This window comes from Phoxinus phoxinus (genome assembly GCF_949152265.1).
Source record: "Phoxinus phoxinus genome assembly, chromosome: 2".
In the NCBI taxonomy this organism is placed as follows: Eukaryota; Metazoa; Chordata; class Actinopteri; order Cypriniformes; family Leuciscidae; genus Phoxinus; species Phoxinus phoxinus.
Window position 1 is genome coordinate 17,047,117 of NC_136877.1, and position 13,209 is coordinate 17,060,325.

At 38.2% G+C, this 13,209-nt stretch overlaps 1 protein-coding gene across 2 annotated transcripts in view; it reads right to left on the reverse strand.

The window, feature by feature from the left end:
* Window positions 1–5,936, reverse strand: part of LOC306993704 (cellular tumor antigen p53-like) — a 75,504-nt gene extending 69,568 nt beyond the window's left edge. Inside the window, exons 1-4 of one of the 2 annotated variants that reach the window (XM_079603707.1) lie at window positions 5,811–5,936; window positions 5,260–5,370; window positions 4,952–5,012; window positions 4,203–4,415 (exon numbers count right to left, since the gene is read on the reverse strand). In XM_079603707.1, coding sequence (XP_079459833.1) covers window positions 4,203–4,415; window positions 4,952–5,012; window positions 5,260–5,327 — 342 coding nt within the window. In that variant the 5' untranslated portion in view covers window positions 5,328–5,370; window positions 5,811–5,936. Of the gene's footprint in view, window positions 1–4,202; window positions 4,416–4,951; window positions 5,013–5,259; window positions 5,394–5,810 lie in introns of both variants that reach the window. The other variant, XM_079603706.1, reaches the window with a different exon arrangement.
* Window positions 5,937–13,209: the final 7,273 nt, after the last annotated feature.

Sequence of the window (13,209 nt, forward strand, 5' to 3'; positions counted from 1 at the left end):
TGGCTTGCTCAGTTGGGGATATTCAATTTAATGAATCAATCAATATTACTATTGATTAGCATTACCAAACATGGACGTTTTATTATTATTTTAATTTAATACTGTGAAGCTGCTTTGATACAATCTGTATTGTGAAAAGCGCTATACAAATATTCTTGACTTGACTTCTTGACTTAAAATAATTATAATGCTGAATGTGAGGTACAATTCATATTTTTTCTTTATTAAATAGTCATCTGAAAACTTTCTGTGAGACGTAATTTCACAAACAATGTGAGCGGATCACTGCATGCCCTCTCTCTTTCCATTTCAAAATACGTAAATGGCTTCACATCATCAGATCGAATCTGCACTAGAAGCGAGCTGCACACTGCACAGTTGACGGAATAGTCACTTGTACAATCGAGGTAGTGTCGCATTGTTACTAAAGTTTATGATTGGCATTTAAAACCACACACAAGAGTCACCTAAGGGAGGGATTCACCACATTTTCCCACATTGTCTGTAAAAATCCTGATTGAAAACATCCCTTTAAATAATTCTACATGAAAAAAAAGTAGATTTCAAATAGATCGGTATCAGCAGATACTGCTTCCTGTGATTGACGATCGGCTCCAAAAATCCTGATTGGAGTACCCTTAACGCATGGTTAAGCCTTTAGAACAACCCTCTCATGTTGTGTTTCCAGTGTCATCCTCAGACTTCAGGGGCAGCAAAATGCTCACTTGATCAGCACTCACTTCTAGTAAACCAAGCTCACACTACAGGACTGCAAGACTACCTGAATTGCTGTGGTGCTCACTACACAAGGTTTCTTGTCATCTTTTGTCTTGTCATAGAGCACCGAAATGAGCACCGATTCAGAGGTTTTAAATCGCAAGACCTTGGATCTCTGCCTGCGACAGCAAAATCCAGCCAAAAGTTGTGTAGTGTAAGCTAGGGCTTCACGATATATTGTTTTAGCATGGATATTGGGATGTATGCATCCGCGATAGTAAAATCGCAAGATGTGTGATGACAAGTATAGGGATCGTAGTTGATCCGTGTGGGTTATAATGTATAATTATACAAATATCAAATGTACACAAAAGTATATCAAAATGACCAGCTTGGAGATTCACTAAAAACAGTTTATATCTTAAATGGACGTAGTTATTGAAATAGTTTGGAGAAATTGTGTATCAGTAGCCCATTTAGATCTGCACTCGGTCTTAAAGGGGCCACAGTCTAATAAACATGTGACTGTACTGTGAATCAAACAATAAAAGGCAAAGAAAAAATAATAATTCACAGCTCTTGAATGAATAACTTCAGCTTTAATAAGCATTAATCTATCTATGATAAACTATGCAGTGTTGTTTTACATGCGATTACTTTATTAGGTTTCTTTTTAGACCATACCTGAACAGTAGTTACCTTCCTGAAATTAAAGCACTCTGTAGGCCTATATAATGTGTATCGTTATTTAATTGTTTATCTTTTGTTCATCTTTGTTTAACACATGTATATATATATATATATATATATATATATATATAAAAATAAATAAAAGAACCGATAACAATACAGTTAAAGTACCGGATCGATAAGCAGTATCGGTAAGAGTAGTAATACCGTTAAAACTCTACTCCCGATCAATGCTCTGACAACAGCCCAGCCATGGAGGTACTCCAGCCACCAGTCTCCCTTGTCCCTGGTAAGATGCCAAGCTCTGGTCATTCGTCAGAGATGGCATCCAACTCAGAGACGGGTTTAGAGCCTAACGAGCCTAAGCTAGAGACTTAAAATAGTTAGTTTGGCAGCTCAGTGAAGCACTTTTAAAAAAAATATTTTTTTATTTTTATATAAAGTATGATTGTGCTTCAAATAAAAAAAGTATTTACCTACAGCTTATTCTTGTTAAAAATAATTTACATAATAAATATGAATGTATATAGAGCGTGATAAAAAGGTGACCTGGAAATTGTGGCATTAAAGGTGACGCGAGCCGCGAAAAAATTTGGGTGCACCCTAAATAAAAAAAGTTAGGCGCACCAGTGCAACCAAGGCAAAAAGTTAGTCTGGAGCCCTGATGCACAATAATTATACATAGTACACGCACATAGTATGTAAACACAAACTTTTATTTTGGATGCGATTAATCGTTGCCCAGCACTAATATATATTAAATAAATAAACGCAGAAAAACAAAATATTGCAATGTCAGTTTTTTCCAATATCGTGCAGCCCTAGTGTAAGCTTGCTTTAAGTAGCAAAGGAAAGAATCAGGACAAACTATGTGCAGATATCGTCAAACTACATTTTCTCTCTGTGTTCTTGAGTAAAAGGCTCAAGAACAAAGGACAACGTAAGAGAAAGAAAGCTCCTAAGCTCTCTCACCAAGCATAAAGGCTCACTGAAGTTTATACAACAAGTATGATGCGTTTTAATCCTAATAAAGAGAAAAGGATCCAGTGGAATACCTACAACTGTCTTGTGTCAAATCTGATCATTCTTGCCTATTTTCATTTTCCATTCCTTTTTTTATTTCCTAAGAAAAACATTAAACATTGTACAAGCAATAGAGCTGATATAAAAAAACACCTTGCAGGGAACTACACTGCGACCAAAATGGTCGCATATGCGACCTTTTGAAATGCCATTGCGACCCTAATTTTTAATGTGTCGCAAATGTATCACTGATTATTTTTGTACCTACCTTATGTTTTAGGCAATATGCTATGATTTACTATGAGCATTTATTAAAACAGAAATGTGTATTTTAAGAACACGTTTTATAACGTGCTCTGAGCATTCAACACAAAGTTGGCTTCAGCCCCGCGACTTATAAAGTAATCGGGTTGATGAGCGCGTTAATGTCACACGTTTCCCGCTGTTCGCGCATAACTATTCTCTATTGGTTCTTTATTTGTTTTAAACAGCAGACGTAATATTAATCCGTCTCTGGTCATGATTTGGAGAATGAGCATTGAACCGTTTTGCCGTGCTGCTTATATTTATCACGCAGTAAAAATGCCCCTCCCCGCGGCCAAAACCAGTCGTCTGTGGATGAGAATCCAAAACAATTAGTGGGACGTTGTCCTGCTTCACTTCACAGACGCTGAGTGAAATGAGAATTTTAGAATGACGGGACACTCATTTATATGACACTTTATTCAACAGGAAGAACAGCTCGTTCCGCGCGTCATACGTCATTGTACATGCGCAGTCCTTTCAGTTTCGGTTTTCAATCCGATCAAGTGTTGACATGTTCTCTCGATCACATTACAAAAGGAATAAACAAACCCTTTCAATCCGATCGAAATTGCATTCGGATCGAGCTCAATCCGATCGATTAAGGTGTTTACATGAAGATCTTTTTAGTCCGATTATAAGTGTCCATGTAAATTGAAGCTTCACAATGACAGTATGAAGCACGCGAAATGTATAGACAGGTACATATCCCGTGACGCAGCAGCACTCCGCACTGCATTTTGGCGTCAAGCAAACAGAGCAAGTGAGGAATCTGAATTGATAATTAAGTTCAATGTAGCTTATAATATAGCCTTATTTGTGGCTTATTATATTTCACTTAATTGTGAAGTGGACATGCATTGTTTTGTTTTTTTGTATCACTAATACCGAATAGTCAATACTGAAAATCTATTATTATATTATTTTATGGATTATATTTATTTTATTTTATTTTAAGAGTTCAGGAGTCTGCCCATCTGTGCCAACCATAGCATGTTGAAATCCAAAAGAAATTCATTTTGCACATTATTGTGTACTGTATTTTCTATTGCAGTAAATCTATCCCAACCAATGTTAAAGAAAACAAGGCGGCATGTGGTTTAAAAGATGGAAAGTAAAATAAAAAGCACATCTGTATGCAATACAGTTCCATTATTGTTCATTATTACCCAGAGCGGCTTACTATAAATAATTTGTGCGACCAAATCATGTTTTGCGCCAGTAACTGAAAAAGTTAGTAGCGCAAGTGCCACCAGTGGAAAAGGTTAGTGTAGTTCCCTGCCTTGATACTATTGAACTAATATATTGATATTCTGAACATCTTCAAACACAAAATAATCTAGTTCTAGAAAATAACTGACATGACATTTCCAATGACCCTTTGCAGTCAACAAAAAAATATTTACATTACGCAAATTTGGGGAGGAATTAAAATAGATTATATTCAAAATCTTTCGCTCATCACTTACTGTGGATGTGGCTGACTTTGCAGTACTGGACTGATTAAAGCGTAACTGGAAATCATATTCTCCAGGATAGTCAGAGATGGACGGCACTAGTGTTGCAGGAGGTGGGAGGTTGTCCACAACTGGGGCCACATCAGGTGCAGGAATAGCAGTGTCAGTGTTCTCTGGGAGATCCAGGTCAAAGCCATCTGTGAAAGCAGGGCCATCGGGCAATGCCTGATGTAGTGAATAGAGTTACAATTTACGTATGGATGCTTTGTGATGCTTCATTCTGTTCTTGAACTTAGAATGAGTAGCAAAAAACAAATGCAGTAGTTAAGTTTCAGTCAAAAAAGCCGTTGGACCTAGCAGATGTCTGGTAATCATTTAAAGCAAGTTCACCCAAAAATGAAAATTCTGTCATTTACTCAGCCTCAAGTGGTTTCAAACCTGTATGAGTTTCTTTCTTCAGCTGAACACAAAATACATTTTGAAGAATGCCCATAACCAGACAGTTGATGGACCCCATTGACTTCCATAGTAGGAAAAAATACTTCTACAGTCTTGTTACTGACATTCTTCAAAATGTCTTCTTTTGTGTTCAGCAGAAGAAAGAAATGTATACAGGTTTAAAACAACTTCAGGCTAAGTAAATGACAGAATTTTCATTTTTAAGTGAACAATCCCTTTAAGCCATATTTATAACAAATAAATAAATAAATAAACAAACATCCACTCTGAAGTGCAACTCAAAAATTAAAATACCAGCTTACAGCAGTAAGCCAAGCATCACTGTTTGTGCGAGGCAGCTCCTTGATCAGCTCACCAAATCCTCTATGAATGAAAAGAAATATCGTAAAACAGTTGCTTTATGGATTGGGATGCATTTCTGAGTTTTAATGATCTACAAAAATAAAATAAAAAGACACATTAAAATGTAAAACTTATCACAGATGACTGAATGCACATGCATGATCCATTTTGGTCACTTGTGAAATATAGTGTATATGTTGCTAGTTTACATTCTCATTGTATTGTTAGACTTCAACAAAGATACATTTGTAAAGTGAAATGGACTTACAGGTCCCCCCAAATCTGCTCAAACTTGCCCTGGCTCAGGGACAGCTCCATCATCTCCCCATCACTCATGGCTCCAGTGCTCCACAATAGCCAACAAAGAGGGCACTTTAGACTGCAGAAACAAACAAGCAGGAACTGTGACAGACAAATCACATATCAGGAAAGAATAAAAAAAAAATGTCAAAACAATGTGATGTCATTACAAGTCCTGAGACTGATGGTAAAAACAAAAAGACCTAACGTTACGCTACTACCAATTACCGAACCCCAAAACTCACAGTAACCCGTAACCAAAAACAAAGAAAGTTGGCACACTTAACTTCACTGTGATATCAAAGACATCTCATGGAAAATAAAGATAAACTAAGATGCGTGAAGTGTGTTGAGGTCCACACAACAGAAACATTTTCACCTGTCCGTGTTTAAACAAAAAAAAGTGTAAGCATCTAACTTGAGAAATTGAATTTCGACTTTCAAACATGCGTGTTAATTAATCAGCAGATCGATCTCGCCTCAAAGTGAAGTTCCTTTCCCAAATCTCTACACACTTACCACTTTCTGATCTTAAAAAACACACGTGCTGCTTCAGATAATGGCTATCTTGCCGTTTACAGTCTCTTCCTTTATTAATCACAGTGAAAGAGAAGGATAGAGCAGCGCAGTCACGTGGGAGTGGTCATATGACCAACCAGAGGCGCGTATTATCAAAGTGCATTTTTTGAATTCACAATCAAGAAAGTATGAAGACTTATTTTCCGATTTTTTTTTTTTTACAAAATATAAATAAGGTTATAGCGATTTTTTAAATCTGATTTAAAATTATTGCCAGATATAAACTCACAAGACGCGAAATAAACCTGCACTTGCGTTATAAAGTCAGAATTACAGAATATAAACTCGTAATAGTGAGAAAAAAAGTCAGAATTGTGACTTTATATCACGCACGCTAATGCAGTGAGATCCAGTTGGTTCTCAACCTTTTTTGGGCAGTAGCCTATATCCAATCTCCAGGTCCCTGACCGCCCCCCAAATTAATGCCATGTAATAAATGAGTAGGATTAACAGTGATTAATCCAAAAAAACAAGATATAAACTGCATTGGCATAGCAATACCACGGATTAAGATACCCACAGGATTGTTGACGCTGTGTTAAGTGGACCTCGGGCCTTCTAGGGGGCGTTTCGGGGGCATGCTCCCCTGTAAGAAAATTGTGTGCATTTTAATGTTAAATTCATCAATCTTGTGCACTTTGAGAGTTCAAAATTAAAAGCTCCAACCCATATTCAGTGTGCAAATTAAACAAAGAAAAAATCAAACCTCTTTTAGTTGTGTCTGTCTACATTACACTACTACATAATAATAGTTAATCCCTATTAAAATAATCCCTATCGTGAATACATAAAAATATTAATCCCATGATAGTAATAGCCATATATTGTAAAACAAATGCACTGAAAAATAAAGGATGGTCATTAAAGCGGTAATGTTTGCACTTTTTTTATTTTATTAAGGCTTTATTATATAGTTTATTATATAATTATTAAATTATATTTATTATTTATTGAGGTCATGCGTGTAATGATATCAGTTTATGTTGTTACCTGAGAGAACCACTAGAGGTCACTGTGTGTTAAGTGATTGGGTTGTAACCGGACACAGCGACCCCATAGACTTCAACGGAGAAAAGTGAAGCCCATTTGAAGCACTCACTTCCTGATCGCCAGGCGAACTGCGCAGGCTCAAATTGAGCTTGAACACGTGAGCAACGTGTCTGACAGCTGTCAGTCTTCTAGTAGCTGTGCGGAGAGAAATCTGAATCATTCCCTTCTGAATCTCGCAGAGACGGAGAGTGTGAGTATTAGCTGTCCATGAGCTAGCAGCAGGAGCAACTTTATCACTCTCTGTGGGCTACTCCCTTCACTTTATCGGACTTAATGCCTCCACGTTCCCCCGATTGCCTGCGAGCTTCTCCGCCGGTCTATACCAGGGGGGCAGTGTTCCGAAAGACATTGAAGCCGACCTGGGCGCCGCCATTGGCTAGCGGACCCCCACCTGCTGTTAGCATTCCATTGACTCCCATTCATTTTGGCGTCACTTTGACAGCGAATAACTTTACATCTGAGGCGTTTAAAGACACCGTTTGTCCATTGTTTATTTCTAAAGAAACACGAAAATGTATAAAAGGCTCCATTACCTTGTATCTTACGTTATGGCCCCGTAGAAGCAGTTTTTGTAAAAATAGGCTAACGATTGCGTCATACCCGCGCGACTCTGTCGCATAAGTCGAAAAATTACCGTATGGACAGGCAGAAAAGCTCGCAAGCAATCGGGAGGACGTGGAGGCATGAAGTCAAGGGAGAAGCCCATAGAGAGTGATAAAGTTGCTCCCGTTGCTAGCTCATGGACAGCAAATACCCACGCTCTCCGTCTCTGAGAGATTCGGAAGGGAATGATTCAGATTTCTCTCGGCACAGCTACTAGAAGACCTACAGGTTGCTCACGTCACATCTACGTTGTCAAGCTCAGTTTGAGCCTGCGCAGTTCGCCTTGCGATCAGGAAGTGAGTGCTTCTAATTGACTTCATTTCTCTCCGTTGAAACCTATGGGGTCGCTGTGTCCAGTTTATATACTGTCTATGGTCTATACGGTAATTTCTCTACAGTGCGACAGAGAGTCGCGTGAGTTATGACGCAATCGTTAGCCTATTTTTACAAAAACGGCTTCTACGGGGCCATAACGTAAGGTACAAGGTAATGGAGCCTTTTATACATTGTCGAGTTTCTTTAGAAATAAATAATGGACAAATGGAGTCTTTGGACGCCTCAGATGTAAAGTTATTCGCTGTCAAAGTGACGCAAAAATGAATGGGAGTCAATGAAATGCTAACAGCAGGTGAAGTTCTGCTACAATGGCGGTGCCCGCGGAGGCTTCAGTTTCCGGCGGATGGATTACCCCCTTGGGTTGTAACATTACATGTATAAGACATGCTATATTGGTCCAATGAGGGTTTCCAATAATACGGGAAGGTTTCTTGCGCGTTCCATCGTTTCTCATGACAAAGTATTTTGGGTTAAATTGGTCAAAATCACCATAAAGTGCCTTTGAGACCTCACAATTTCCTAAATAAAAATCTGAGATTTTCCATTTAACTTAATATGTGTTGTATTAAGGAGACCTTAGGCTGTTAGAAATTCATATTGGTCAAGCTCCATCACTTTTTATAAATTAACTGCAATCTGACACTATACGGGCAAACCATAAAATATGTCCACCCTGTCATGGACAAATTCAAAGTAGAATAAATACATTTTCATTGCAGGGATTATAAAATGTAGATCTACAGAAAGATAATGTGTCCCTTTCCCAACAAAACATTTTAGTTAATGGTAAAAGTTTTTTGATAATAATGAAATTACTGCCTAAATATGTATTGGTGACAGGGTGGACACAGGCTTGGTGACAGGGTGGACAATGACAGGGTGGACATTTTTGGCTAAAGCATTTAATTAGCACATGGTGTACATGCAGTTAGCAAAGTCATTCACTGTTGAAGCTGACTGTGCACTGTTTAAAATATATATTTTGAATTTCTGAAAAGTTTTTATATTAATTAATATTTCACAATGACAGGGTGGACATGTTAAAGGAGAACTCCGGTCAATTTTAACATTGAGCTCAATTTTTTGTAAATTTGGAGTGCTGTCAATACAGAGAACGAAGTCCAAAGTAGTCGATTGTCGAGTTGAAGCGCATAGGTTTAGTTACTTAGATCACGCGCGTGAACTCGACAATCGACTACTTTGGACTTCGACCGAAAACAGGAACTAAATACAGGTATGTGCGCTGGCTGATATAACATCATTTTTATTCATATCTTTCACATCTACTGCAGTCAGATTCACTCGTGTTCACTCTGAAGGAATCACTCAACATGGCTGGGCACTTGTAATGAAACATTAAGGATGTTAAGAGGCTAAAAGCAGGTTTAAAACATGCCCCATTCAAGTCAATAGGGTGCAAATTTTAAAAAGAGGATAACACAGTGTAGGCAACACCGATTTTTGTCGTTGTTCTCTGTATTGACAGCACTCCAAATTTACTAAAAATTGAGCTCAATGTTAAAATTGACCGGAGTTCTCATTTAAGCTTGACAACACACAACTACAAACACAATATGATGAAAATTTGGAAATATAAGTGTAGATACGTACTGTGAGTGCAGCAGATGTTTTAACCTCCACTAAAGAAAGACCAAATGGGGGAGGGGGTGTCACTGAGAACATCAGTTGGTTTCTTAAAGGGGCGTTAACCCCATAATGACAGGGTGGACGGCAATTTCAGGGACACATGCAAATTGCTTAATATTATTATGAAAATAAAATAGAAATAATCTAAATGACTTGTTTTATTAAATAACTTGTTGAGGACAATAAGTACATTCAAATAGTGTTTTAATTTTATGTCATTTAACCACTTTTTACACTCACTGAAGTTAGCTGAGCAGCATGTGGGGCATTACAAAATCACATATATCCAATCAAAGAAAATGGTATAAAATCAGAAAAACACATTTCAAGAGACTTATCATTGTACTTGTATGTGTGTAAATGTTTGGCCACTTATAATAAAACCTCAGAATTTCATTATTTTGCATTATGTTCATGATGACTGAGTGATTCTGATGAGGACACCAAAAGCACTTTATAGTGATATTGACTCAAATATGACTTAAAATAGTTACAAAATAGGTTCATGTGATAATAACTTACACCATTAATTGTACCCAGCATAAATGTAAAATGTTACCTGAGAGAGAGAGAGAGAGAGAGAGAGAGAGAGAGAGAGAGAAAGGAAGAGAGAGGTTGAGCGAGAGAGAGAGAGAGAGAGAGAGAGAGACTTATACCTCAATACAATAATCTTACAAAAATTTCATTTCATAAATTAAATTCCTATTTCTACACATTTAAAAACAACATTTCATTTTCTCCAATTTGACAAAGTACTCCCCCCACAGACCAAATTTCAGAAAACATTACAATGTCACTGACCAATTTATAATATGTATACTCGATCTTGATTCTAGCAGTTATATCATCCCTTTTAGTAGCCTGGGAAAACCCAGACCACTTCCGGCAAATTTAGATTTGCTCTGCAAGTGGGTCTGGCAAAGAGCCCATTGAAACCCATTTCCAATCCGTCGAAATCGCGGCACCAATCAGAAACGTTGGGGCGGGCTTTACACGATGACGACAGAGCAGCGACGGTGACGCAGATTTTGTACATTACAAAGATGGATGCCGCCGAGGAACATCACTCGTTCGAATCAGCTATCGCGTCTGTTTCAAGCGATTTAAAATGGTAATTTACAAAAACGGCAAAAGTCGTCAGAACCCATTGCTACATCTTCCTGAAAAACACAAACAGAGAATTGCTGAGAGTCTCAGATGTTTCTCCGTCGCTCTGATTGGTTTTAGATCTATCCAATTGCGCCCAGAGCCATTTGAGCGACGTCCGGTGGTGACGCCCCTGTGGAAATTAATATGGAGCTTTGCCAGACCCTAACTCAGTTACAACTGAGAGTGGTCTGGGTTTTCCCAGGCTACCCTTTTAGTACCATTTCAGCATTAATTGGACCTATACCTAACATTTAATTTTTTCTAGTTTGCCACATGGACAACTTAGCTGATCCCAACAAAAAATTCAGTAAAAATGTTTTCCTCCTTTCTTGAAAATTATAAATTGGACCACTTAAATTCTGATAAGAAAAATGATCCCCAAACTTGATAAAAACTTGTGTTAAAAAATTCCCTCCAACCTAAAACAATCAATAAATAAGTGATTAACCGTTTCTTCTAAGCCACAAAATAAACACTCTGTCCCCACTGCTGGATTTAGGTGTGCCACGTGCCTGTTTGTCGCTATAGCCCCGAACATCAATCTCCACTGCAAGTCTGCAGTACGCTTTTCAACAGGCAACTTATAGAGAGACCTCCAACATGCCTTCAAATTTGTCCCAAACACTTCTGACCACCTCCAAGTCTTCACTCTCCTTAGCACAGTCTGATGAGTAACTTTTACGCACGTCACATAGAATTCTTTCTTAATATCTTGAAAACTCCCCAACTTGGGGTACTCAAATGATAAAATCGACTGTCCAGTTTCCTCCATCTCCTCTTTTGCACAGCAGCAGATACTTTGATGGGTGGAAATGTATAGTGCCCTTTCTAGTTCTGTGACAGTGCCTCTCTGCAGGCCCCAGGTAGAGCTGCCCACACCTCCTCCATTATTCGTCTCAGAAGTCGAAGAGATCTCAACCCCGTAACACTCTGCAAAGACTCAGCTGTTTTCCAGTCATCACCACTTCTCAGATCCCCCAACTTGACATATCCAGCCTTCACAAAACAGCTTTCCACAGATTTAGAGGACAAAATCCTAGTTCTTATTAATGGATTATGGAACAGTGGTTCTTCCATTATCTAGTCCTCAGGTTGTAAAATGTCTCTGTGGGTAATAAATGTATTTTTCCAAGCTGTTATCATTGACTTATAAAAGGGTGTCAACTCTTTCAAATCCACTTCATCACTTTGCAGTAAAAAAAGCTGTATATCATAATCCAGATGTTTTCCGCAGAAGAGCGCAAGCAACATTAATCCACCCAACATTCTCCTCATACAACAGTCTATGGGCAGCTTGCAATCGAAAAGCATTTATGTGGCTTCGTACATCTAATAGGCTTTGCCCTCCTTCAATCACTGGTAGATAAAGTGCATGCCGAGGAATCCATTTTTGACCAGACCAGAAAAAATCCACAAATTTCCTCTGAATTTCCTTAATAATGTCATCTGGTGGCGCAAGCACATTCAGTTTGTGCCATAACATAGAGGCAGTCAGGTTGTTTGTAATTAGGACTTTCCAAGCAGACCCTCCCAGTTCTTTTCTTTATACTTATCAGTGCCCAGATACACACCCAAAACTTTAAAACCTTCCTTTCCCCATTTCAGTCCTTCAGGAAGTTGAGGTGGCGCCTTATCAACCCAAGACCCCACAGCAAACCCTTCACTCTTTGCCCAGTTTACCCTGGCTGAAGAAGACTTTTCATACAGGTTAAAATTTTTACAAAGTATCCGAATATCATTTTGACCAGAAATAAAAATATTTACATCATCTGCGTAAGAAGACACAGTATACTGTGAAGGGTATAAGGTATATATACCTTAACCATGAATTATCTCCTGGTATCATTATACATTGTAACTCATTTCTTAGCTTACACAGTAAGGGTTCTATGGCTAAACTATAAAGTTGTCCCGATAGAGGACATCCCTGCCTGATTCCTCTTTTAACAGGGATTGGACAACTCAGGCCACCTCCTATCTTAAGCATAACAAAAGCATCTTCATAAAGCATTTTTATCCAAGAAATAATATTCTCCCCAAATCCAAAGGTTTTTAACACAGTAAAAAGGTATTTATGACCTACCCAGTCAAAAGCTTTCTCTTGGTCAATAGATAAAAAACCCACATCAAGATTATTTCTAATAGATAAATCAATCACATCTCTAATAAGAAACAAATTATTCATTATTGTCCGCCCAGGAATACAATAAGTTTGTTCACTTTCCACCACAACATGCAAATTTTTTTTTAATCTATTAGCTAAACACTTAGACAATATTTTATAATCTAGACACATTAAAGACACTGGTCGCCAATTCTTCAACAAGCCTAGATCTCCATTTTTTGGCAGAAGTGATAACACAGCTCTTTGACAGCTCTTTGGTAGACAACTGTCACGGTGTGACAAAAATCAGAAAGGGACTAAGTTCCTTGTGAATGCAGTGTTATCTAGAGATTTCCAGTGAACATCCGTCTCTATGCACTGCGAATCTGTTGCCATGGCAGCAAGGCCAATTGCCCGATTGACAGCAGGTGTGGAGTAATTACAGGGAGC